General features: G+C 44.6%; 8 protein-coding genes and 1 long non-coding RNA gene across 15 annotated transcripts; 4 read left to right on the top strand and 5 right to left on the bottom strand.

The window, feature by feature from the left end:
- Nucleotides 1-104: 104 nt before the first annotated feature.
- Nucleotides 105-2,537, bottom strand: LOC136192647 (TNF receptor-associated factor 6-B-like). The gene is made up of 10 exons (XM_065981361.1): nucleotides 2,527-2,537; nucleotides 2,259-2,464; nucleotides 2,032-2,214; nucleotides 1,910-1,964; nucleotides 1,738-1,842; nucleotides 1,520-1,681; nucleotides 1,381-1,455; nucleotides 1,239-1,325; nucleotides 1,115-1,192; nucleotides 105-1,062 (listed from the first exon to the last, which is right to left on the bottom strand). Exons 2-10 carry the CDS (start codon nucleotides 2,414-2,416, stop codon nucleotides 619-621), a joined length of 1,347 nt encoding a protein of 448 aa, XP_065837433.1. The 5' UTR covers nucleotides 2,417-2,464; nucleotides 2,527-2,537; the 3' UTR covers nucleotides 105-618.
- Nucleotides 2,479-4,648, bottom strand: LOC136192737 (TNF receptor-associated factor 6-B-like). Of its 2 annotated transcripts, XM_065981469.1 has the most exons (9): nucleotides 4,341-4,648; nucleotides 4,096-4,290; nucleotides 3,980-4,040; nucleotides 3,820-3,924; nucleotides 3,603-3,764; nucleotides 3,475-3,549; nucleotides 3,340-3,426; nucleotides 3,213-3,290; nucleotides 2,479-3,140 (listed from the first exon to the last, which is right to left on the bottom strand). In XM_065981469.1, exons 1-9 carry the CDS (start codon nucleotides 4,634-4,636, stop codon nucleotides 2,859-2,861), a joined length of 1,341 nt encoding a protein of 446 aa, XP_065837541.1. In that variant the 5' UTR covers nucleotides 4,637-4,648; the 3' UTR covers nucleotides 2,479-2,858. The 2 variants fall into 2 exon arrangements, with proteins under 2 accessions (XP_065837541.1, XP_065837618.1); XM_065981546.1 differs by lacking the exon at nucleotides 3,213-3,290.
- Nucleotides 4,649-5,490: 842 nt separating this feature from the next.
- Nucleotides 5,491-9,264, bottom strand: LOC136192426 (TNF receptor-associated factor 6-A-like). Of its 2 annotated transcripts, none has more exons than XM_065981067.1 (9): nucleotides 7,268-9,264; nucleotides 6,946-7,208; nucleotides 6,818-6,872; nucleotides 6,651-6,755; nucleotides 6,432-6,593; nucleotides 6,299-6,373; nucleotides 6,156-6,242; nucleotides 6,024-6,101; nucleotides 5,491-5,972 (listed from the first exon to the last, which is right to left on the bottom strand). In XM_065981067.1, the coding sequence occupies exons 2-9, from the start codon at nucleotides 7,200-7,202 to the stop codon at nucleotides 5,514-5,516; spliced, it is 1,278 nt and encodes a 425-aa protein (XP_065837139.1). In that variant the 5' UTR covers nucleotides 7,203-7,208; nucleotides 7,268-9,264; the 3' UTR covers nucleotides 5,491-5,513. The 2 variants fall into 2 exon arrangements, with proteins under 2 accessions (XP_065837139.1, XP_065837219.1); XM_065981147.1 differs by lacking the exon at nucleotides 7,268-9,264 and having other exon boundaries at nucleotides 5,491-5,760; nucleotides 5,879-5,972; nucleotides 6,946-7,248.
- LOC136192356 (uncharacterized) lies at nucleotides 7,375-10,008 on the top strand. The gene is made up of 5 exons (XM_065980943.1): nucleotides 7,375-7,592; nucleotides 7,976-8,311; nucleotides 8,385-8,465; nucleotides 8,662-9,549; nucleotides 9,618-10,008. The coding sequence occupies exons 1-5, from the start codon at nucleotides 7,514-7,516 to the stop codon at nucleotides 9,872-9,874; spliced, it is 1,641 nt and encodes a 546-aa protein (XP_065837015.1). The 5' UTR covers nucleotides 7,375-7,513; the 3' UTR covers nucleotides 9,875-10,008.
- On the bottom strand, nucleotides 9,964-10,906 carry LOC136192565 (prenylated Rab acceptor protein 1-like). Its single transcript, XM_065981241.1, has 4 exons — nucleotides 10,576-10,906; nucleotides 10,421-10,515; nucleotides 10,225-10,326; nucleotides 9,964-10,153 (listed from the first exon to the last, which is right to left on the bottom strand). The coding sequence occupies exons 1-4, from the start codon at nucleotides 10,902-10,904 to the stop codon at nucleotides 10,044-10,046; spliced, it is 636 nt and encodes a 211-aa protein (XP_065837313.1). The 5' UTR covers nucleotides 10,905-10,906; the 3' UTR covers nucleotides 9,964-10,043.
- Nucleotides 10,907-10,942: 36 nt separating this feature from the next.
- LOC136188891 (uncharacterized) lies at nucleotides 10,943-16,606 on the top strand. The gene is made up of 9 exons (XM_065976698.1): nucleotides 10,943-11,156; nucleotides 11,211-11,513; nucleotides 11,578-11,794; nucleotides 11,865-11,972; nucleotides 12,033-12,911; nucleotides 12,961-12,993; nucleotides 13,062-13,106; nucleotides 13,216-13,500; nucleotides 13,553-16,606. The coding sequence occupies exons 5-9, from the start codon at nucleotides 12,059-12,061 to the stop codon at nucleotides 16,495-16,497; spliced, it is 4,161 nt and encodes a 1,386-aa protein (XP_065832770.1). The 5' UTR covers nucleotides 10,943-11,156; nucleotides 11,211-11,513; nucleotides 11,578-11,794; nucleotides 11,865-11,972; nucleotides 12,033-12,058; the 3' UTR covers nucleotides 16,498-16,606.
- LOC136188899 (uncharacterized) lies at nucleotides 16,565-18,781 on the bottom strand. 4 transcript variants are annotated; one of them, XR_010670322.1, is made up of 4 exons: nucleotides 18,707-18,781; nucleotides 18,586-18,649; nucleotides 18,062-18,510; nucleotides 16,565-18,002 (listed from the first exon to the last, which is right to left on the bottom strand). It is a non-coding gene; the product is annotated as an uncharacterized lncRNA (long non-coding RNA). The 4 variants fall into 4 exon arrangements; XR_010670321.1 differs by having other exon boundaries at nucleotides 16,565-16,719; nucleotides 16,767-18,002; nucleotides 18,062-18,757; XR_010670323.1 differs by having other exon boundaries at nucleotides 16,565-17,675; nucleotides 17,732-18,002; nucleotides 18,062-18,757.
- A 55-nt stretch (nucleotides 18,782-18,836) lies between these two features.
- Nucleotides 18,837-22,016, top strand: LOC136199713 (uncharacterized). 2 transcript variants are annotated; one of them, XM_065989996.1, is made up of 4 exons: nucleotides 18,837-19,204; nucleotides 19,732-19,782; nucleotides 19,835-19,901; nucleotides 19,954-22,016. In XM_065989996.1, exons 2-4 carry the CDS (start codon nucleotides 19,780-19,782, stop codon nucleotides 21,891-21,893), a joined length of 2,010 nt encoding a protein of 669 aa, XP_065846068.1. In that variant the 5' UTR covers nucleotides 18,837-19,204; nucleotides 19,732-19,779; the 3' UTR covers nucleotides 21,894-22,016. The 2 variants fall into 2 exon arrangements, with proteins under 2 accessions (XP_065846068.1, XP_065846069.1); XM_065989997.1 differs by lacking the exon at nucleotides 18,837-19,204 and having other exon boundaries at nucleotides 19,718-19,782.
- Nucleotides 22,017-22,413: 397 nt separating this feature from the next.
- On the top strand, nucleotides 22,414-24,926 carry LOC136199984 (uncharacterized). The gene is made up of 9 exons (XM_065990307.1): nucleotides 22,414-22,673; nucleotides 22,720-23,031; nucleotides 23,078-23,344; nucleotides 23,399-23,719; nucleotides 23,768-24,070; nucleotides 24,129-24,413; nucleotides 24,473-24,586; nucleotides 24,639-24,695; nucleotides 24,755-24,926. Exons 2-9 carry the CDS (start codon nucleotides 22,989-22,991, stop codon nucleotides 24,922-24,924), a joined length of 1,560 nt encoding a protein of 519 aa, XP_065846379.1. The 5' UTR covers nucleotides 22,414-22,673; nucleotides 22,720-22,988; the 3' UTR covers nucleotides 24,925-24,926.
- The last annotated feature ends 131 nt before the right edge of the window (nucleotides 24,927-25,057 follow it).

Here is a 25,057-nt window from a genome sequence, read left to right as displayed (position 1 = left end):
TCGTTTCGAGCAAAATGTCGCCGCAATTTGGTTTCTATACGCGAAAAAACGGTGAACGTAGGAGGAGCCAAAGTAGTATGACATCATTGTATGATGTAAGAATACGCAAGCCGTTGCGAATGCGGCGTTTTACGACAAGCAAAGCACGAGTTGGACGGAGAGCGGGTGAACAGACTCAACGCTGGACCTCGTCCGCGAAGGAGCGGGTGCCATGATTGTCCTCTCGTCTGTGCTCGTCCTCTCGCCTGTGCTCGTCCTCTTGCTTCTCTTCTCGCTCCTCCTGCTCTCGTTGTTCCCCTCCTTACGCTTCGGTGTGCACTTTGCATCGGTTTTCCCTCGCTTTTTCGTTCTGTAGCTCCCGGATAGTAACAGGAACGTTTTCGGATGACGTCATCTAATCAAAAATACGAAATGCAGATAAGGTTAGTCAAATTTCAGCAGAGCAGTCTGTGCTAAACATAAGGCAAAGCAACAATTAGCACGTCTTCTGCCTCATGCATTGTCAATGGTTTACTTTGTGAAATCTTGACAGCAAGAACGGAATTTGGTTGTCTATCTATGCATACACAAACGGATAAACATATATACGCCCACCAACTCGTGCAAATAAGTTCATCACTAGATGTCATTTGTTAACCGAATTTTCAGCAAATACATTCCATTCTTGTGATGAATAAATGGAATATCAACAATTTTAATGTCTTTCTCCTCGTTGTTGTCAACTTCAAGGTCTCCATCGTACTGAACATAGTCCCGAGACTCTTCCAGATCAACGACAGTTATGACGCATTCAAAGAGAGTCGGAAAATAGTGCTGGATTGGTCCTTCGCTTTCCTGAGGCGACATGTTGGCAAAGAGACTCAGATTTGGGATTGAATTAGAAGATTGACTAATAGTGAAACTCATTTTATAACCGCCGTCACATGTGTAGACAGGACTCTCTTCTGTGAACGGGTGCAGGATTTCACCTTCGTATGGCAACTGAAACGCCCATACGATCGTTCCAGGCGGCTCCTTGGACCTGACATACGTCTCCATTGACACTTTGAATTTAGAAAGAGTCTAGAAAACGATATCAAAATTAAAATTCGTGCAATACCATCGTATGAACTACCTTGACTTCCTGAACGAGAAGCTGGGAGTGATACATAATTTTAGAATGCAGATGCTCATCCATCAACTTACGCGCGCACTACAACAGCGATGGCATTTTCTTTAGCTCGAATAAATCGACTTACAACAAATTTGCATCCCATTTCTGCATAGCAACAGTTTAGCGGTACATCTGCGCAATCGCCAACTGTTGAAGATACGTGCTTTTCGATCTGCGACGAGTTTCACGTTCATACATGTCTATGCTCCCTAAGCAAAATGTTCTACCTTTCGTCTTTCCATTGTCTTGTGACAGTGTGTGCAAGCAACAGGCATTTCTGGACATTTGACGCTGTGATGTTTCTTCAAGAAGACCAAAAAATCAATAATCAAAATATAAAGTCCTTTCACTGGCTAGTAAACGTACTGCAATCTTATCTGCCGGCATGTCGTCTCCGCAGTACTTGCACTCAATCAAGCGCTTGGAACAAGTTTGGTCGAGATGATTGTCCATTTGCCATCTTAGAACACTTTCGCCGCACCCATTTTCACACGAAACTTTCACTGCTCTGCATTCCGTCTGATGCGTCTTTTTTTCCAGAATAAATTAATATCCGCAAACAAAAAGAAACTACTAACGCGAACCTCAATTCTCCTCAGCTCTCCCACCCAATCGCATCCGTCCTCGCGCTGACGACATTTCACTTTGAGAGACAGTATTTTCCGTTTGCAGTCATTGGCTGGAAAAGTCTATACACAAGTCAATTGATTCATAGACGTGCAACGCAAAATTAGATAGAAAAGAGCTACACCGCACCTGGGATGTTGCGTCAAGTTCTTGACGGCATTGGCAACACCGAGCAGTGCCATCTCTGGCAAACAATTAATTAATTAATTAATTAATTAGGCAAGTTATAAACTTATTATTATATGACTTACATTGCTGCGACTTTTGATAGGCACGACTTGCAGAATTTGTGACCGCAGATCGTTAGAACCGGATCTCTCATTGCAAGTAGACATATTGAACATTCCAGTTCGACGTCCAAACACTCGACGAACGCTTCGTCATAGCCGCCGCCGCCGCCGCCGCCGGCTTCGCTCAGTTGAACTATTTTCACTCTAGATACGATATATAATACAGAAAAGTACGATCTCTGATGTACTCGTCGTCGGAATCGGAAGACGCCTCTAGCACCCTAATCACGCCGACACTGACAAAGTTTCGTCCCCGTCCTCCGCGGTGCCCTCCTCTCCATCCACCTCGTCCTCTCCATCCACCTCGTCCTCTTCGTCCTCTTCTTCCTCCCCTCCTCTGTTCCATCTCGTTCCCGGATAAAAAACAACAAAGGATTCGCCAACCTTGACTTCCCTAACGAGACGCTGCACAATGTAAAATACAGGCGCTTATTTATCGATTTACGTGCACATTACATCAGTCACGAAAAAAATTTCTCTAAGTTCCAAGGGCCGAGTACGTTTCTCATGACGTCATCTAATCAAAATTATATAAGAAGAATGCTTATCTATCGATTTACGCGCTTATCCGCATATGTCTACGCATCAAAGCAAAGAAACATGCAAAAAAGCAAAGGAAGTCAATCACTTTTTATGAGTTAGCTGAATTTTCAGTAAAACCTTGTGAAAGCTACGGGTACTTGGTTTACGTGAAATGTCAAGGATATGAACTCCGTTTTCATTGTTGTCCATTCGAATCCTTCCAACGTCCCAAAAACATTTTTCAGAATTGTTCAAATTAAAAACGGTTACAGTGCCGTCAAATTCAGCCGGAAAAGAATGCTGAACCCGACCTTCGCTTCCTGAGGCAACATATTGGCGTAGAGCACAAGCACTGGGCCTACATGTTGAGTGACAGTGAAACTCATTCTGTAACCGCCGTCACAAGTGTAGACGGGACTCTCTTCCGATAACGGAACACGGCTTTGTCTTTCACATTCAAATGGCAACTGAAATGCCCATATAATTGTCCCGTGCGGCTCATTGATACCGACGTAAGCCTCCATAGACAGCTTGAACTTGGAGAGCATCTAAAAAACAAACATCGTTAATTAATTAATTAATTAATTTGGAAACAGCAATGCTGTAGCATGAGCAAATGCCTTGACTTCTTGAACGAGAAGCCGGGAATGATAAGCAAGTTTCAAATGCAGACGCTCGTCCATCAATTTACGCGCGCACTACACTAACCATGAAAATATTCTCCAACTCAAAAATAAATTTACATACTTCGAATTTGCATCCAACTTCAGCATAGCAACATTTCATTAGAAAATCTGGACAATCGCCATCCGTTGGAGAAAAGTGCTCTTTGCGCTACAATGGTACATACGTCAGGTCTATAACGTCAAGTGAAATTCTCACCTTGCTTCTTTCTATTTTCTTGCAACAGTACGCGCACACTTCAGGCTTTTGTTTGCATCTAGTGCTGTGATGTCTCTTCACAACAAATCAATGATCTTATAGTAGACTTCGCTGACTAATAAATGTACCTCAATCTGGTCTGCTCGTACTTTCTTTTTGCAGTATGGGCACTCAATGAAGCGCTTGGAACAAGTCTGTTCGAGATGGTCATCGATTTGCCATCGTGGAACGCTTTCGCCACAAGCGTTTTCACACGCAACAGTCACCGCTCTACACTCCGTCTGATGAGTCTTTTAATTAAGAACAATATAATTTAGTAATATTTACAAAATTTAATACACAAACCTCAACTCTCCTCAGCTCTCCCACCCAATCGCATCCGTCCTCACGCTGACGACATCTCACTTTGAGTGAGAGTATTTTTCGTTTGCAGTCATTGGCTGGAAAAGTCTAGAAATACCCCCTCCAATGAATGACAAGGAATGATGTAGCGGAGAAAAAATACCTGAGACAATGCGTCATAAAGCTCTCGTCGGCATTGACAACACTGAACAGTCCCACCTCCACTGAGCGCAGTCACCAAATAATTAATAACTTGGCACAAACTTAATTGTTACCTACACTGTTTGAAGCTTTGATAAACATGACTTGCAGAATTTGTGACCGCAGATCGTCAGAACGGGATCCCTCATTGCGAGGAGGCAAATCGCACACTCCAGCTCGGCGTCCAAATTCTCGACAAAAGCTTCGTCATACCCACCGTCGCTCACTTCTAGCAGGGAATCGGTCCTTTCTTCTTCCTCATCGTCCAACGGCCTGTGTGATTAATTTCACAGTTAAAGCTTTAGCACGGACAATAAACGTACCAGTCAAGCTCTTCGTCAGAGTCCAGTTCTTCTTCAAACAGAGTCCATCCGTCCTCTCCCAACCTCCACAAAATGCCGCCTCTCCCTACTCTTAGACGTCCGCGTCGTCCACCTCGTCTTTGGTGGCGTTCACCACGTCCTCGATGGTTCTCACGTCTTCCTCGACCTCCGTGGTGTTCAACTGTCTCGGAGCTCTGGATTCTGAATGGGTTAATTATACGTACTCCTCGTCGCACTCGCTGTCCTCGTGAATATCGGCTTCTTGGGCCTCGCCCTCGGGGCCCCCAACAGTCCATCTTCCTGGTTCCCCAATATCAAACTCGCAAGGGCGGGGTCATTATAGATGACGTCACTAAATCGAATATAAAATGCTAACGAGATGATGTAGTTCCACGCTCTATCTGTAGTCTCATAAAACCAACCTCAACAAAGAGAACGGGAGACTAGATAGAATAAACAAAAGAGCACCATTTTCAAGCTTACAGTATATGTCAACACAAATGCCACCGACTTATCAATCGTTATGTGTTAGCTGAATTTTCAGCAGAACCGTTCCATCCTTGTGAGGTGCAAAGGGAAGAACAACAATTCTAGCTCGTTGCTGTTCACTATGAGGTATCCATAGTACTGATGAAAGTCGTCGGAATCCTTCGGATTAACGGCAGTTATGACGCAGTCAAATTCAGCCGGAAAAGAATGCTGAACCGGACCTTCGCTTTCCTGAGGCGGCATGTTCGGCGAAGAGACTCAGAGTTGGGTCCGATGACGGTGAAACTCATTTTGTAACCGCCGTCGCACGTGTACACAGGACTCTCTTCCGTGAACGGAATCTCGCTTTCGCCTCATCGGTCATCATCCAAGGTTAGTCGAATTTTCAGCAGAGCAGTCTGTGCTAAACATAATCTATGCATACAGCATACAGTACACCAGAGACAGAAACATAGATAAAGGTGTATAAACAAGGGTACGCTGGATATCAGTAAATTATATCACCGTGATCATATCTGGTGTATACTGTACATGTATCTTGTCTACATTTACGCAGATATGCTTAACATCTGTTATACACCTTAGTTGTCTGACGCCTCTTTGGTTCGGATTTCTTTTTGTAGAGCTGCACGTCAACACAAACGCCATCAAATTATGCAAAGAAAGTTCAACACTCGCATTAGTTTACACACGGAGGAAAAATCCCTGGTTTACAAGTGTTAATCGAATTTTTAGCAAAACCATTCCGTTCTTGTAATGAACAGATGAAAGATCGACAATTTTAATGTCTTTTGTCTCGTAGCCGTCAACTTGAATGCATTCACTGTACTCAACAAAGTCAGCAGAATCCTCCGGATTAACGGAAGTTATGACGCAGTGAAATTCAGCCGGAAAGTAATGCTGGAAACATCCGCTTTTCCCGGCCGACATTCTGGCAAAGAGACTCATCAGAATTGGGTTCGAAGATCGACTAATAGCGAAACTCATTTTGTAACCGCCGTCACACGTGTACACAGGACTCTCTTCCGTGAACGGGATCCCGCTTTTACCTTCGTATGGCAACTGAAACGCCCATATAATCGTTCCAGGCCCCTCTTTGGCCCTGACGTACGTCTCCATAGACACTCTGAATTTAGAGAGAGTCTGGAAACAATATCAAAATTAAAATTCGTACAATACCATCGTATGAACTACCTTGACTTCTTGAACAAGGAGCTGGGAATGATACACAATTTTAGAATGCAGATGCTCATCCATCAATTTACGCGCGCACTACACCAGCAAGGAAATTTCTTTAGCTTAAGTTAATTAGATAAATTGACTTACCACAAATTTGCACCCAACTTCTGCATAGCAGCACTTCATTCGTACATCTGCGCAATCGCCATCTGTTGGAGACGTGTGCTTTTCGGCCTGCAGCGCGTTGTACGTGCATATATGTCTATATGATCTTAAGCAAAATGTTCTACCTTTCGTCTTTCCATTATCTTGTGACAGTATCGGCAAGCAACAGGTTTTTCTAGACATTCGATGCTGTGATGGTTCTTCAAGAAGACCAACGAATCAATAATAAAAACTGCTTTTGCTGGCTAGTAAACTTACTGCAATCTCATCTGTTGGCATTTCTTCTCGGCAGTACTTGCACTCAGTCAAGCGCTTGGAACAAGTCTGTTCAAGATGATCATCCATTTGCCATCGTAGGAAACTTTCGCCACACTCATTTTCACACCAAACTGTCACCGCCCTGCATTCGGTCTGATGCGTCTTTTTTTCAGAATAAATTAATGTCCGCACAAACGAATAGAAGACTATTACACAAACCTCGATGCCCCTCAGCTCTCCCACCCAATCGCATCCATCCTCGCGCTGACGACATTTCACTTTGAGAGATAGTATTTTCCGTTTGCAGTCGTTGGCTGGAAAAGTCTATATACAAGTCAATTGATTCATAGACGTGCAACGCAAAATAGAAAAGAGTTGCACTGCACCTCGGATGTTGCGTCAAGTTCTTGACGGCATTGGCAACACCGAGCAGTGCCATCTCTGGCAAACAATTAATTATTAATTAATTAATTAATTAATAGGCCAGTTATAAACTTAATATCATATGACTTACCTTGCGAGTTTCGATAGGCACGACTTGCAGAATTTGTGACCGCAGATCGTTAGAACAGGATCTCTCATCGCAAGCAGGCATATCGAACATTCCAGCTCGGTGTCCAAACACTCGACGAACGCTTCGTCATATCCACCGCTCGCTTCGCGCGGCCCCCCTCGCCTGCTGAACACTGGCAGTCGTCCTCTTCCTCGTCCTCTTCCTCGTCCTCTTCCTCGTCGTCTTGTTCCTTCCCTCCTTCGTCCTCGCTGTTCCATCTCGCTCTAGTTCCCGGACAAAACAACGAGGATTCGCCAACAGATATAGTAATCAAGGTACACACGTCGACTTTCTGAACGAGGGCGGAGTCATTATAGATGACGTCACTAAATCGAATATAAAATGCTAACGAGATGATGTAGTTCTGGCAACGCGTTGATTTCTGGGCAGATAGGCGTCGCGACGACCTGCCCAGAGCGTCTCCAACTGCTCAAAGTGGAAGTCACCAAAAACAAGTCTTTCAAAATCGTCAATCGCCCGAATTCGAATTCAAACCGAACATTCAAATCGAAAACGAACCAGGCTCGTCATGCTAAGGCTAGGACGACGTCTACTCATCGCCTGCGTTTTCATTGCGGTCACGCCAAAGTGGGCGGAGACGTGCACAGGTAAACAGGCGGTGCCCCGAAGAGAGAAAACAAGAGGAAAAGAGCGTAGTCCCTCGACGCTGGTAGACGCGTCGTAGACCCAGCTGTAGAAGGGCTCTGCCCTAGACTTCGTGTAGGAGGCATCGTTTCAAAGAAAACGGTCCCTCCTACTTGAATCTATCCGAGCAGAAAGAGCCTCTGGAAACGATTCTCTAACGGTCGAAAATACCCCGAGAACGCGACAAAACTAAAACGATTCTCGTCGAAGCCGAAACAAGGAGGCCAAAGGGTTTCCTCTAGGAAAATTTGCATAGTGATTGGTCTCTAGTTTCCAAGTCTTGGCTATGACCCCCAGTGGAATAAAAGAGCACCTAAAACCGTCAACATGTTCTTCTCTAACGTAGATCTGACTCTAATCGAATTTCCCGAATCGACGACGGAAATCGGTCGCGGCGAGCGACGCGTCCTCCGCTGCTCCACGTCCGATCCGTCGGTCTACGTCGCCTGGTATCGTTCGAGTCAGGGCCAGATCGTCATGTGGCGCGTGACGGCGTGGTCGCGACAGAACGCGAGCTACGAACTTCGCAACGCGAGCTCGACTCACGACGGACTCTACGTCTGCAAGATCGACACGGATCGCGTCGCGCAGCCCGTCCAGTCGTACTCGTTCGAGCTGAAAGTCGTCGAGGGGCGAGGTGTAGTAGGCGGAACGGGTGCTCCCGCTACTACTGCCGCTACAAGTACGTTGGCATGCGCGCACGAGGAGAAATCAAAAGCGTCAACTACGTGTGTGTTTTTTGTTTACTCCGAAAGGGAGACCCACAAGGACTGCGAGCGCTACGATGGGGCCCACACTCGAAGGGACGCGTCAAACCGCCAAGCCAACAGAAGAAGGTAAACTTTAAAATTAAATTAAAAGGTCGCTGATTTCTGATAAATACGTCATAATTTATTTATTTTCAAACGCCTCCCCCTATGCCCTAAGTACTGTACACTACCTTATTGACTTTGCTAAGGAAGGGGATCCTCCTAATGGCGTCCAAGGCTATATAGGGTTTTAGGTTCTAATTGGCTATTTTGTTTCCCACAGGTGCCCCTTCCAAGTCTGAGGATTCGAATCTAGCGATTCCTCTTCTAATTGGAATCGTCGTGCTCCAGCTCGTCTGCCTCACCGTTATATTAGCCATACTTATCACTTACTACCGAAGCTCGCCGGAAGAAAAGCCAGAGCCTCTAAAGAAGCAGACATCCGTCTTTGTCGACATCGAGAGGGCCCCCAATGGAGAATCGGGCGGAACGGTTCACTTTCGCACGGTAGACAACGACGATCGGACAGGTCGAGCGGTGGCGACGACGACGACGACGGGTAATCGCACGTTCAAGCTGCGAAGCAAATCGATGCACGCGAGGAAACGCCACGCCCCTGACGACGTCATCGAGCTCGATTTCAAAAAGAAAAGTTTGACGACGAAGAAGAAAAAGGATAAAACGGCGCCAACTTCAACGGGAAAACCGCCTCTGTTACGAAAATCGAAAAGCACGGTGACTCGACCGACGAGCAAAATATCGACTCGGAGTGACGATGAGGATGATCTCAGTCCCAGTATCGTTCCTCTCGGAAAAACGCGTTCGTTTTCGTTGCGCGAGAAAAACGCTTTTGATGAGGCGGACGCCGGCGGATTTTTGCCTTTTTCGCCGGACGCGTCGTCGATTGGTCCATTGATCAACGACCCGGAAGGCGAAGCAATCCAATGGGACACGTACAATTCTCTTATGGAGAGTATGACGTCGATTGATATGAAGCAGGAGAAGGTGAAGGCGGGGCTCGGCAAGCCGCAGCCGCGCACAAAGAAGAAGAAGAAACACGAGAAGAAAAAGACGAAGAAATCGGAAATCGACGCAATGATGCAAGACGAAGAATATTGGGACGAAGTGCGACAGAGCACGCCAAAACGAGTCAGATCGTCCCGCATGAGAGGCAAGATAAAAAATTCAATATCTAATAATTACCCTAATCAAAAAAATTATATTTATATATTTATTTAGGTTATCCTGGAGCTGCTCGGCGAGTTGGATCAGGGGATACTCCTTTTGCTCCTCCCGAAACGTCGATTCCCATGTATCAGAGACGACATTCGGTGGACACGCGAGGGGGCGACTTCGAACGCTTTCCCACGGGCAAAGCGGCGCGCGTTCTCATCAATCCGGCGATACAGGAAGACATAACGAATTTCACGCCGAATCTCGTACGTCGACTCAAGAACATGTACGATCAAGGCATAACGACCATTGAAATAACGTGAGATTAATCGATTATTTAAGTATTAATTGACTTTTGCTCTCTTTTTTTTCCGCTTGACGCGTTGACTATGTGAGATATAGTCGGGAAGTGTATACGTGATGTGATTTTAATAGTATATACTGTACTTGTACATCGTCTACTGCCCCCCAAGGTATTGTCTCTTGCCTTTTCTAATTGACAACGACTGACTCCATTTCGACGCCGCCGAATGCGTCCGTCGGATCTGTCGATTCACGTGACAGAAATGAGGCGTGCAAAAGTATGACGCACACAGACGCTCCTAGGGAAGGAGGGAGAAAGTGCCAATAATAATAATAATAATTATCTGCAGACTGCTCTTCTCATACATACCAATGATCCAGAATATAGCAGAGGTGGCTCCACCAAAGAGGAAGAGAGGAATAGCAATGAGACACACAAATATCACCTGTTCCTTGAGACCAATCTCTCTGCCTACAAAAGAATAGGTTAGGTTCTACACTACAAAGACTGTGGTGATTCATCTGTACAACGAGCGTCACGTAATAATTAATTAGAGAGCCTTTACCTGCAATAGTTATGGATTTTCCTTCATTTCTGAAAATAAACCAGAGGGCGGCCATGACCAGCACCAGCCCAATCAAAAGCACAGGAGACGTGATTCTAAGCACAACGCGCACCCCCTCTCGAGTCTACGACCCACACATCTTCTATCCCACTCACATGCAATAGATTACGAGGCCCAAGAAGACGAATATATAATTGCTCTTGTAATCCTTGATGTTTCCGACGACTCGACTGCCCCAGTCGCTGCACGACTTCGGCTTCGATAGGCGCGAACAGGCGAAGAACTTTCGCCACGATTTCGTGCCCGCTTTCGCCTGCATCAGAAGCTCTTTGCCCTGTTCGAGTTTCTTCACCGTTTCGTCCATCGCGCCGTCGCCGATTTGACCGCTTTCCGTCGGGATTTCGTTGTCGGTTGCGTTCGCTGAGTCTTCGGGATCGTCGTCGAGCGGAACTTTCGTCGTCGCGTCGCCTTCTTCGTCTGACATCATCAAGTGATATCAACACACACAAGTGCCCGGGTCAAAACAGAGCTATGGAACATCGCCCGTTCTCGGTTCACTATCGCTGCTGAAGACTCGAGCGCAAACTTTATTGAGTTCAGTTGTGACGTGTTCTAAGAGCCGCTCTTGACGAAAATAGCTGGAAGACCAGAAAAATCCGAGATTCGAGCTGTTCTACTGCTGAGAGCTCGCCTGAGTCGCCAGTTACTCAGATAATGGAAACATTTCGTCAAGCTCGTAACAATCCTAAGCGTCTTTTTGATACGCTATGTTGATTTTTTTCTCCTCTAGTATCCATGATTACTGTCAGTATCACACTTCTTGCGTCAATCCAACCCTGACGTTGCACCAGTGGGGTTGCACTTGGAAGAGCTCCTTGACTCTTCAGCATCCGAAGAAGTAAACCCGTTGTCAATTAAATTTGCAATCATTAGATTCATTTTCGAGTGAATATTTAATTTTGGAACTTTCTCTGTCTCCCGTTGCCCCGGCGAATTGACCCTCGGGAAGAGATGAAAATCGTAGAGTTACTTTTTTGTAGTCCCTAGCTGGTGGTTGAGCGCTGTTTCGAAAATTTGATTTTCCGTGATTTAGGTAAGCCAACAAAAACTATTGAAGCATTCACCGAGTTGGAATGAAATATCTTTGTGTCATTCAGATAATCAGTGGAAATATTTAAAAATAAAACAAGAGAATCAGGAGATGTTCTTGAAGACGCATAGAAATGTTTTGTTGTCCTCTTTCTGCCCATCAAGATCCCAAACGTTGTGTTAGTTCGAGTTTGCAGAACATGTTTGGATATGTATCAACTACAATGGATTTGATCGTCAAGTGTGAATTGCAACTGCAGTGCGCACCTAAGAAAATCATTTTTGGTACATTTGGGCTTTTTCAAGATTTCAGTCAATTCACCTTCCTAATAAAAATTTTTATTAAAAATTGTAGTGCAGGATCTTCCCTAGCTGTTTCCTCCTCCTGGTCCATCAACCGGATCGAGATTGACAAATACCTAAACTATTACCTAATCTTTCGCAGACCAATTGAGGGAGAGCTGTATGCGTAAAAGCTAAACGAGTTAGAATAATTGAATTAATTAATTAACTGTATTCTCAGGACAACGCCCCTGCAACACGGAAACAATGCCGTTCAACAAGAAAGTAGACCTTTGCCTCGTCACAACCACGCCAACAGAACTTGACAGCGCCAAAGCCGTTCTCATGAAGATAACGGGATCTCTCAGCCTGAACGGTCCGTTCGAGTGCTTACGGTCCGACACAAAGGAACTCGCCGCTATGGTCTACTCTACCGCTTGGAAAGATTTCTTCGACGATGGCCGTCCACTTGAAATCGCTCTCGTTAAATCGAACGACGTGAAGCGGGATGAAGCGGCGAAGTTCGTACAGAAGCTGTCAAACACTTCACTGAAACCGTCTGTAATCGCCATGGTGGGAGCGTGTGCTGGAAATCGCGAAAGCGGTAGCGTTCAGCTAGGAGATCTTTTAGTAGCTCGCAAGATTTTGCTTGACGAGAGTGGAGAGCAAGGCGAGTTAAACGCTGTTCCCGTCCAGATTGATGAAACACTACACAGCATTGCTGGAGTGATAGGGAAAGACGCGCCATGGATAAAATACATCCCGGAAGAATTAAACATCAATCCGTCCATTGTACCAAAAGAGAAGAGACCGCCAGTTATTCACATGGTCACATTCGTTGAAGGAGATCTAAAAGCAATGGCTGATAGAGTTGAGCAAAAGCTCCCAGTGGCCGACTATTTTATGGAAGGGTTTGCTTTTTATAACAGCAGTAAACTGTATTTAGACAGGAGCAAGAGGATTTTTGTCAAAGGGGTGTCAGATGATGCATCAAAAGACACCAACATTTTCAATGAATGCTATCAAAAGTATTGCTGTGCGTCAGCAACAGCGTTTGTCTGCTACCTGGGAGAACTGGGTAAATCATCACTTTTTGGAATGAATGATACTGGCCAAAGAGGTACTTTGATGTGTTTGTGTGTACCATGCATACGCGATTAACTGTTTAGACTATCATGTTCCACTTGAGACCAATCAGACTGGTACGTTTACTAGCATTTCATATTATGTAGTAAGATTAACAGCTGAACACATATTTAATATCTTTCAGGTAAACAACCGCGTGAGGTACTGGCTTCCATTTTACTTACTTTAGGTATACTTACGCTACATATAAACGTTATTCACCTGCTAATTTTTTGTGTTTTACAGGTAGTTCTTCATCTGGTACTGTTTATGGTGTCATAAATATTTGAATCCTTTAGATTGTCAGTCATTACCTAATGGAGTCAATCATGACCTGAAGATGGCTGTTGCTGAGTTAGCTAAAGCAAAGTGGGAGCGTCTTGTCCTTTCCTTGAAATTAGATGAAAGGGACATTCCTCAGTATCGAGAGCAGAATAACGATAATGTTGTTAGAGCGTTTCGTTTAATATGTGATTGGAAAGATCGGTACGGAAAGGAAGCTTCAGTAAGTGCACTTATGGCGGCGTGTCATAAAATTGGCATCAATAAGGACGAAATTCTAAAGGAATACACTAAAGGAGAAGGTCAATTAGTAATTTATTTGTAGTACAGAGTAGCAATATTTTGGATTTTTAGATAGCAACTATCAGCCAACGCGCGAGGAATTGGCGAAGCTTTGTTTTGCTGCTGAGCATCAGTGGAAGAGCTTAGCTAGGTTCCTTGACATATCGGAAGAAAGCATTTCTTTAATTGATGTTAGTTACGATGACAACTATAGCCGAGCTCATTACATGCTGAAACACTGGATCGATAATGGCTCTGCTACTGTTAGAACGTTGGTCAAAGCTTTGCATAGGTTAGAACATGTGGCAGAAAAAACGTACCCATTGTCTCTGCATGACGAATCACCGGAGACTTTTGCTGCATCAGCTATGGAAAGAAACCTTCCAATTGGCAACGACAAAGCCGTTGAAGAAGAGCACGAAAGTTCTCTGTTGTTTGGTTTAGATGTCGCCCGTGAAAACCGATCCGAGTCACCTCTTGGCACCCTCGCAATTCTCTGGACGGCCTTGTTTCCTGGAATTGAAGACGCTCCCGTCGATTTGCTCTTGAAGCTGTCTGAGCAACCCAGTCTCTTGCAAAAGGCAGTCGAGAATGCTTGCATTCCGGGATGGGATAACTGGAAGACTCTGCAGGACCAGTGCGTGTCGTTTGACGCAAATCGGAGCAACTTTATTCTTGTCTGTAATAGTCCCCCACCGCAGAGTCTTCAACATGTTTCACTGTTGCGCCAAGTTGTCTGGAAAGCTATTATTACCTTAGACCCAGACTCAGAAAATACTGGTCTGTACAAGGCGTTTAGTATGTCTGGTAGTATGCGCGAGTGCTTTGAACTATGGATGCCTGAACAGATCAGAAATATGAAGACCTTCGCTCTGGCACGTGCCATTGATTGGCAAAAGATTCCGTGGCTCTTTGCCAATGGACGTTTGGAAGGTGCAGAGCGTAATCTGCCTAAGCGGTTAAGAGATTGGAGAGCTAATTGGTTAAATCCGATTGGGAGATTTTTGGAGGCAGTTGGAGAGCAGCTTGATAAGAGGAAACCACTTGTTATTGTCATCATGCCTTTCCTGGATGCAGAGTCTCGAATGCTGAAAAGTTTACTTCAGAGGCTCGATGAAGTCTTTAGTGCCCAATTGCTTCAAGCTAAACACGTTCTGATTAGCACAGAAAGTGCTACAGCATCTTTGTCAATTCAAAGACGTGTCAGCAGTAATCTGATTACGTGCCGTGTTTCAGCAAACTTAATCTGCCTGGGACTAACTCTTTCTCTCTGCTTTGCTTCGTCTGGATCTGAATTGCCAACAAGCAGCCTAAAAGAGGCACGAATTACTGAGCAGGAGTACCTGGATCTTCGTAATCGTCTTTTTATTTTGTATAATGGCTGTAAATTGGAGAATACTGACTCGGAAGAGGACAGCACAATTTCGACTAGCAGTGTCGACAATCATGGCCTTGAAATTTGCTTTGAGCATGACCAGTCCGATTGCAATCCAGCTCTATTGTCTCTACTCACGGAGACGTTGGCAGGAAATAGAAGAGTTAATTCAGTGTTGACGCAGTGCGTGGAAAATCTTGAAGAAATCTGTGAAGATATAGGAAACAAAGAAACTACAATTATTAGCGACAGGTGCTTCAATTGTTCTTTGAAATGGTGTCTTCGATGCTTGCACTCATCTAGCTGCTGTTCCATGAAAGGTTGCTGGGACTGCGGTAAAAGAGTGGACGCTCATTATGACTTCAACATCACTGAGAAGACATGTTGTGTCGCTTGCAGGTGTTGTACTGCGGATGAAGAAATGACCAATGGAATGAAAAAATCTGCCATTATTGGCTCTCGATTAGCTCTTACTCTTGTTAAGCGACCATCTCGATGTCTTCTGCTGTTTTGGAGAATCTTGGAACTTTTTTTCTTTATTTTTAGTTTAGTTTACGCCGTCCTACAAGGCAACGAAGTGCTGAGAAATGTGTCTCTAGTATTTAGCAGCATCAATCTTTCGATTTGTGTTACTATAAACATCATTGAATGGGCAAAAGCGCGCCAAGTATGGAGAAAGAGAAACACGCGGCATTACAGTGATTTAGAAGAAAAGGACAGACGAATGTCAGAACGCGGTGGAAATATCATACATGAGCTTATGCAAAAAGTTCTTGTCTATATTTTGGTCTATCCCCTTCTGATTTGTGACATCTACGCAACTTTTACACAAACAAACTCTAACGGCACTCTAAAATATGTTGCGCTTGGTATTGGCGCGGCTCTCACTGTGTTTGACATCTATCTTCACAGCGCGTACATGCTCGTCAAAGCGGCTAGAGACGTTGAAAAGACAAAAACGACAATGATTTCAGAAGATTCAAAATCATGTCTTAAGTGGTGTTGCCGAATACAGTGGCATGTAGCAGCTCAAATCGTTTGGGCTATGATCATTCAGGGACTTATTGTTGCTACCATTGCAATTGAAGCAAAGGACAACAACAAAATGAGCCCGCTCAACGTTTCAACTTTAGGAAAGTATATGATGGCTTGTGGACTTGTCCTTCCTCTTCTAAGTATTGGCCTTTTCGTTGGTGCTAACCTCTTTTGGATAAGAGGTTACTTTATTGATCTATTTAGGAAGACTTGTAAAGAGGGAATAAGTGCCGGAAGTGTACATAAATTAGGAACAGTGTCCAACTTCTACCGTACCACTTCGCTACACTCCTTGCCAGAGTGTCGTTTCATTGACAAGATAAAGATGGCATTTGGCGACTGGCGAACAATTGTATTTTCAATTACCTATTTCGCTCTGATAATTGTTCTTGTTGTGCTTTGTGTTCCCGTCAGCTTACCGGTTGCAATAAGTCTAGCGGCAGTTGCGTTTATTGCCAACATACTAGCATTCCTTGTAGCACTATTTGGGCTTTTCATTTTGGCGATTTATGCAAGTATCATTGGACTTTTGCTTGCTGCATTTGGCATTTTCGTAGCACTTCTTTGCGTTCCAGCACTTTGCGGTGCGTGTTGCCGCAAGGATTGAAAGTTATCTCAATTTGTGATATACAAACTGTACTAGCTCTAGTCTAGTATTTGTTGATGTTCTCGTTCAAATAGAAGGCATTCATATAATAAATAAATAAACAATTGTATTACACGTAACGGCAAACTGGTAATGCCTCACTTTTGGGAACTTATGTACTTTTATCTGATTAGACAGAGCCCAAAAACCCATAGCGTCAATTCCATTGACAAGTAGAGTGCACTAAACAAATCGTGACATTCACTAAACAGTAGAATTCATTCTTTTACTTTCACTCCTGTAATAATTGTGCAGCAACTCTTGCTGCAAATTTTAAGTGTCAGCTGAGTCGATCAGAGGCAGCCTCGCAAGCCAGTCCCTTCTCCTCTGATACCGGACCGAGAGGAGAAGGACAAGTCTTATCAAACGTACTGCTGTGCGCCAGAAACAGCGCTTGTCTTCTATTTAGGAGAGCTTGGAAAAGAGTCACTTTTTGGAACAAATGATGACACTGATCAAGGTACAATCAGTTGTTCTTGTGGGGTACCCTGCACATAATACATTATTTCAGGCTTTTCTGTTAAAACCAATCAGACCCTGCAGTCATTTCTGTCTGCCTACGCTAACATCCTGGCAGAGCTACTTACCCTGTATGGAATCTAATTTTATAGAGCTATGTTCAACAAAAGAGAGTCATCAAACTCGAAGAGTGAGGACGGTGTTATTAAGTCATTCTCAGACGTCCAAAAGTCGAAGAAAAGGTTGACAAGGAGGTCGTCATTCCATGGGACACTTGGCCATACAAAAAATGTACATCATTTGACGCAAATCAGATTCAGCTGATTCTCGTTGCTGACAGCGTTCCCGAGTCATCTCTGTGTTACCTTCATCCGTTAGGTTAAGTACCTTGGAAAGTTGTAGTTAGCGTTGAACCGGATTCAGAAACTCGTGGCCTTTTAAAGTCTTTCACAGGTCCAACGGCAAGCAGAAGCTTTTTAAAATATGGATGCCGGAAGAAAACAGAGATCTCAAACTTTCTGAATTGATCAGCAAAAGTGATTGGATGGAGGTCCCGTTTGTGTGCCAATGGGCGTCAAATAGGAAAAAAGTCTGATGAAAAAGATAGTGAAGAGGCTTGACGAAGCACTCATGGCCAAGAAGTTCACGTCTAAACACAGAAGGGGCAACAGCGACTACACCTATAATATTTAGAGAGGACGATCTTAGTATTGAATGTGCTCTGCCAGGGACTCACTACTGTCTCGGTTATGCTAAGGCCAAATCTTATTCATTGCCAGGCGCAGTGAAAGATGTTAAAGCGCAAATAACGGAGCAGCACTATCTTTATCTTCAAGAATACCTTGATCCGCTGTATGTATGAAGGGTTTGAAAACAGCGCTGATTCTTGGGGAGAAAAGATAGATGACGTACTTCGAAAGGACAAGAAAGACTTTTTATCAGGGCATCAGATCTCTTTTCTGAGCTTAAAGTATGATCGCGATGCAGGTCGCACTCTCGTTGACGGTCTGTGCAAAACGACATTCAAAAACAACTTCAAGGAAAAGCTGCTAATATCAAGGCTGACCTATATCAGAGCAGCGAGGGAGAAGAGACCGTGTAACCGCCATTTGCCGACAAAGGCATACTCTCACTCACGCTTATCATTTTCCTCTTTTATGCCTTCTTAGCAGAATTCAGGTCTCGGATGGAGAAAATAGTTTCAAGCTCTCTTGAAACCTTCAGCAACTCTGACACACAAATAATTGTTTTTGTAGCCTTAGTTCAGAATTTCGTTGGACAATCTGTTTTCCCTCCTCTTGTCTACACTCTCTTTCTCCGAAAAAAACAAGAAAAAAATTTTTGAGATCACATTATTTTACCCACGTACACGACGACATTCTTCATGTTAAAGAGCTCGTCAAAACCAGACGGCTGAGGCGGGTGCTGCTGCGGCTGCGGCTGCTGCGGCTGCGACGCATACGACATCATGTTGAGTCAAGAGATTTATGGTTCAAAAGAAGAAGAATACATGATCTACACCAGCGAAATCGAGGCAAAAAATGGAAGGCTTCGGACATTCAAAGGGCGTGGCTTAGAAAGGTATTTTACCCTATTTTTCAGCTCCCTTTCATGGTAGAAAACGGAAGCTCGTCAGAGGCATTCCCTTTCTCTACTGCAGCGAATCGCAGGAAACATATTGAATGGTCACCTTCCTCATTTCGATACCTACAGGAGTTGTCGCGCCCGCTTATCGCCTAGTTTAGTTCTTCAACGTCTCGGAAGACTCGAAAGTGGACGAGACACCTTCAACTGATATCAACACAAGTGCCCGGGTCTAAGTATGAAAATTTACTTGTCGCTGGCCGTTTTCGGTTCACCATCGCTACGAAAAGAGTTAGACGACTTGAACGGAAACTTCTGTGGGTTGTGAAGTGCCCTTATGAGCCGCTCTCGACGAAAACGGCGGGAACAAGAACTCAGAGCCCTAGTCATGCGTCAAGCTGTACACTGCCGACAGTGACTCACGTTACGAGGATAATTGAAACATTTCGGGGAGCTCGCAACAACCCTAAGCATCTTTTGATACGGCTATGTTGATTTGTAAAATCTAACCCCTGACATATTAATTGAATTACTATCAGTATCACACTTCTTGCGTCAATCCAACCCTGACGTTGCACCAGTGGGGTTGCACTTGGAAGAGCTCCTTGACTCTTCAGCATCCCAAGTAAGTAAACCCGCTGTCAATTAAATTTGCAATCATTAGATTCATTTTCGAGTGAATATTTGATTTTGGAACTTTTTCCGTTCTCTGTCACCCGTTGCCCCGGCGAATTGCCGCTCGAGTAGAGACGAAAATCGTAGAGTTGTTTGTCTTGTAGTCTCGAGCGGCTGGTCGAGCACCATTTTAAAAAATTCGATTTTCCGTAAACTCACCTGGGCACTGCTATTGGAGCAAATTGGTGGCTTTATTCTACTGCAAACTACGAAATGCACGTTTTCTAAGGCCACAGCGCGACTCGCTGTTGTGCCTTGAGCGTTTCTTTCCTTACCGTGATCACACGTGGCCTACTTTCAGCATGGTTTCAGGAAGTGCCGCTTTTCCGCTTTCAATAACGAGACAGTTCTTCTAACGAAAATGAGACAGGCATTCTGCTGACTGACATAGCAAAGAAACTATATAGACAAGCAGCTAGGAACTCGCCTGCCCTGAGTTCACACTCTAATCACTAAACTAGTTTATTTTGCTTGCAGAACTAATTTCATCACAGCTCGAATTAGTAGTTCGACCCCGCCGGAAACATGGTCAGCAACGTCTAGTTCAGAAGTTCCCTCTCTTGAAGAAATATGCTCTTAGGATGCAGAAACACCGCCGGATGACGCTTCAATAGAAGCGGACCCAGATCCCTCTGCACGTGATGACGGTGAGGAACATCATGCAATGTCAATCGTTGATTTCTAAAACGGTTCCAACAGAGCCATCAGGCAAAGACATCGTGCTAAAGCGTCGGGTTGAAATTGAGCGCGAATTTTCACGCGAAACCGACGAGGAGAAGAGAGCCAAGGTGATCGGTCTCAATCGCGGTAACAGCGACCGAATCTTGGGCCATCGAACCACCGAAGCGCTCATACTCGCCCTATCGCCAGAGAAAGCAAAGGAATTTCCCATCAGCGAAGAGGAAAACGAGAGCCCCATCGATGATGAAGCAAACGAGCCAATAGCAATCGAGCAAACGGAGAACGAAGAGACTCAGGAGGCTCCACCACCAGCCAGAGATTCTAGTTCACAATCTGCTGACGAAGAAGTATGCTATGCTGGATACCCATCAGATGAAGAAAGAGAAGAGCAGCCTGAGCAGCACCCCACTTCTCCCCCCGAAATCATAGCAGAGCTCTCACCCGAAGAAAAACGAGTCGAAGTCGTTCAGCAATGCATGACCGATCTCGAAACGATCTACGACGATATAGAAAACGACGAGCTCAATATCGTCGATCAGAGATGCTACAACGGCTGTTTGAAGTGCTCCGCCGGCTGCTTCAGTCTATTGAAATGCTGCGACTGCATGGAAGGGTGCACGAAGGAGGGACGGTGCGGACGTAGCTGCGTTGCATGTCGATATTGCGCGCCGGCCGAGAAGATGAGCGAAGATCTGAAGAAAGCGGCGCGTATTGGCTCGCAATTGGCGCTCACGCTCGTCGTGCCACCGCGCGAGTTTCTCCTGCTGTTTTGGAGAAGTTTCGAGTTGGCGTTCTTCGTCTTCAGTCTCGCCTACGCCGTCGTCGAAGCCATGGACGGCTTCGGCGACAAGCGAACGCTGAAAATCATCGCCTTGGCGTTCGGCGTCATCGATTCGATGATTTCCATCTACGACAACGTTGCCCAGTGGAGAGACACGTGCAAAGAAATACGAGACAGAAGACGAAAGAAGAAAAATTTCAATTTAGAAAAAGACGCCGAAGCAAATGACGTCAAAAAAATTTCCGCCAAAGGCGGTGGTAAATTCGTGGCCGAACTCATGAAAAAAATCGTCACCTACGTTCTGATCTATCCTCTTCTCATATGCGATATCTACGACATTGCCACGCCAACGCAATCCGATCCAAACGGCGTGCTCGAATACGTCGTCTTCGGCGTCGGCTGCTTTCTCACCATCTTAGACGTATACCTTCATCGTACGTACATGCTCGTCAAAGCGGCGAGAGAGATCGACAAAAGGCGTAGAGAAATGGAGTTGGTCGACGATCCGATGGCGAGCACGTGTCACTTATCTGTCTGCGAGATTCAATGGCGTCTCATACTGCACACCGTTTTGGTGATGATCGCTCACGTGTTCATCGTCGTTGCCATAGCGTTCGAAGCGATTGAGACGAACAAGGATAGAGTCGATGGCGTCGAGGCGCTCGTTTCCGGTACGGGAATGTTTATGATTGCCTGTGGACTCGTGCTGCCGCTTCTGAGTCTCGGACTCTTTGTCGGTGTCAACGCTTTTTGGGTACGAGCCTACTTTATTGACTTGTTCAAGAGTGTTTGCAAGGAAGGTGAAGGCCTGGCTAAGGTTGTCAATGACATGGGAAGCGCTTCGTCAAGAGTGAGCTGCTTCTATAGGCGAGTGCGCTCCTTCGAGACGAAGGCCTTTCGTTTTGCTGATAAGATGAGAGCTGCGTTTGGTGACTGGCGTACGATTGTCGTTGCTGTTGTCTACTTTGTTCTGATGATGATTTTTGTCGTGCTGGCGCGGGCCAATCCTGCTGTTGCTATTGGCTTAGCGGTGACGTCAATAATTGCCGATCTGTTGGCTCTGTCTGTGGCATTCTATTGGCTTTTCGTTTTGGCAATTATTCTTCTTATTGTTGGGACCGTAGTTGCTCTTGTTGTTTTGGCATGTGTTTGCTGCTCGTGTAAGACTGACGACTAAATGGTTGGCAGGCATTTCTTTGGCGTTGTGTTCTCTGACTCTGTTTTGCATGCAAGTGTTCTGTTCCTTTTGAGTGTGTGTGTGTGTGCTCCTAGCTGTTTTCTCTTGTCCTCTTGTGCATTAGTGTCCACTCGTGTTGATGGTGTCCAGGGAGCTGGGAAAATTTCTGCACGTTCCACCTGGCCCTCAGTCCTATAGAGCAGTAGGTATGGCATCTACTGTTCCTTTACTTACTCGAATTTGTAGCAGGCAGACGTTAAGAACAGCGACAGTTTCTGCCGCGTGCGCATTGGATCAGCTCACAGGAAAATCCGGGTTTGGCGAATTCTGGATGCAACGTCCGTGTGTTCATCTTCTCTTTTTCATCGTTTATGTAGCAAAGCAGCGGGGATGTAGGTTGAGCCAGATCACTTGGAAGTGAGAAGCGAACTGATTTCCGGTGATTTTTAGCTGCACTCACATTCGTTGAAAATCCGGCGTTGATGGGAGTAATTTACATTCCACCTAAAGGAGCAGGAGATTTGGTTGTGACATGCTCTACGCAGAGTGCAGCAAAGATCACTTTTCGTTCAGCTGGCGGTACGACATACGCACCTGGGAACGGAGTCCTCAATATTACCCAAGTCTCAAAAACAAAAATTGTTCTTTACGTCAGAAATAACGATAGTAAGGCATTCGACGCTTTGCGTAGTCGTGACCATGGATCCTTTCAATGTCAAGCTCGAGAACTTACAATTTCACAAATAAACACAACAGACAAATTTGAATTTGTGGATGGAAGTGAGTGCATTGAATATTTAGCGTTCAAATTAACTACATTGTTTAGATAAGCCAACAAAAATAGTTAGGCATTCACCGAGTTTGAATGAGATATCTTTGAGGCAACACGTTTCGTTGTTTTGTGTCACTCAAATAATTAGACCTCCTGTTGATACAACGTGGGAATTTCAAAGTGGGAATAGTAAACCAGTGCAAGAAATATCCAAAAATAAAACAAGAGAGTCAGCAGACCTTGCAAAACTTGAACTAACAACCTTTTTGGATCTTGATGGGCGGAAAGAGGACAACGGAACATATCTATGTATCTTTAGAAACATGTTTGGATCTGTATCGACTGCAATGAATGTGATTGTCAAATGTGAGTTACAAATGCAGTGCGAACCCAGGAGATAATTTTTTTGCAGATTTGGGCCTTCTCAAGATTTCAGTCAATCCAACTTCCCATCGAGTAGTTGAAAATTATAACGTTAGCGTATTTGTACAAGTAGACTCCAACCCAGCTCCACGCAGCATCTCAATAAGCCTCAATGGCGTGGTGAAGAAGTCTGAGCCTAATATGAAAATATTAGACTATGATTTCAAAGCAAATTTATTTGACACAGGAACATACGTAGTAAGAGTGGTCCACGTGTCAGGGATTGTACAAGAAACCTTTAATATGACTGTTCTCAGTAAGAGACAAAGCTCATTGTCTTTGCCCTTGATCTTTAGCTTGTGGATTGTAGGTTCACCAAGTAGGGTGCAGGTTTTCATTCAGAAAATCACTCACAATTCAGTGACCTATAACTGGACGGTCGGCATGGACGGTAACGCTGACATAACAAGAATTACACTTTGCTGTGAAGAGAGCGCACATGACGTTGGTCAAAATCAGTGTTCTGCTTCTGCTAAGTCGCAGGAGATAGATGTGCTAACCTCTTTCCGTTCCACGGACACTTTAGAAGACTTGCTTCCAAATACGACGTATTATTGTAAACTCTTTGCTATGAATGAAGTAGGTCAAACTCCAACTGGATTCCCACAAATAATTACAACAGAATCAACAGGTTAGCTTAAGTAATTTGAAAATACATCTCAGATCATTTTCTGAATAGTTCCAAGCAAGCCAAACATTACCAGCTGCGTTTCAAGACACGAAACGTCTCTTACTGTGAATTGGACAACGTCTAATGGCGGCAGCACAATTAAACGCTACCTAATAAGATATCAAATCGTTGGTAGTATAAATAGCTGGACTAATCTCACACAGACAGAGAAAATTTTGCAAACAGAAGGCAGCATACAACTGGCAGAGCTAAGCAAACAGTCAAAATACAGAGTAGAAGTAGCAGGAGAAAACAGTGTTGGAACGAGTCTGTTTGGACAGACTCAAAATGGCGAATGTTTGACTACATGTGGTGAGTATGCATAATGACAACTCTGTGACGTTTCTGGTGGAAACATGGGTTTGAGTAGATTTGTTGGCACCAATTCAGAGCCTGAGTCGTTCACTAGTCGCTCTAAAAGGCGGTTATGCAGTTCAGTTGTTTGTGGACAACAGGTGTGGAAATGCCACGGAATTTGTGTCCAAGTCTTGCGCGGAAAAGCCACTGAAAACCGAGTTTGCTCCACTTACTAGACAGATGTTTTGGGTGAATATTACAGGTGTGGAAATGGATCAACATTGCATTATGATCAAAGTAATTACAGACAATGGAGTAAGCAGCAAATACGCTACTATTGAAATAACTCTTCGTAGAGGTAGGAATTCAAAAGGCTTGCTTGCTTCTAGCAACCTTTTGTTCATTTGATTTGTTCAGAGTCAAATTCGGCAGATGAAATCAAAACTGTAGCGATTTCTGTGACCACTGCCGTATTGGCGTCCTGCCTTGTTGTTGCTCTAACAGTTTTTCTCTACCAAAGATACAAAAGAGGTACGGGGAAAGCAGTCATAGGGAATAATAATCTATAGTTATTATGCACAAGGTCAAGTGACAAGACATAAAGATAAACAGCCGAAGGACGGTGATCACACGGGCAAACGTTAGTTAGACACATGTGCAGTACTTTGATTTCTAGAAAAAGAGTCATTTGTGTCACAGGGTTACCAGCAACTGGACCTTTGTACGAAGAAGTGGAACTGAACGCTGTGAAGCAGCCTGAGGCACCTATGCAAGACTCGAGAGCATACGGTACTCTTCCACAGGCAAGAGACGAGACATATCTCGTTGATTCGCCAGCTTATGCTCGAGTTCAAGCAAAAACATCTTAGGGACTTTTGACTTACGCTTCTTTTGTTGTTTGCCTATGCTCCTATGCAATAGCGTCTACTACAGTAGTTTAACCGTTCAATCATAGATCATGAAGCCATGTTTAGTTCAACAGAGGCTCAAACAAACGCCAGG

This window comes from Oscarella lobularis, chromosome 1, assembly GCF_947507565.1.
Source record: "Oscarella lobularis chromosome 1, ooOscLobu1.1, whole genome shotgun sequence".
Lineage (NCBI taxonomy): Eukaryota > Metazoa > Porifera > Homoscleromorpha > Homosclerophorida > Oscarellidae > Oscarella > Oscarella lobularis.
The sequence above is the reverse complement of the archived record's forward strand: the minus strand, read 5'-3'. Positions and strand labels throughout refer to the sequence as shown.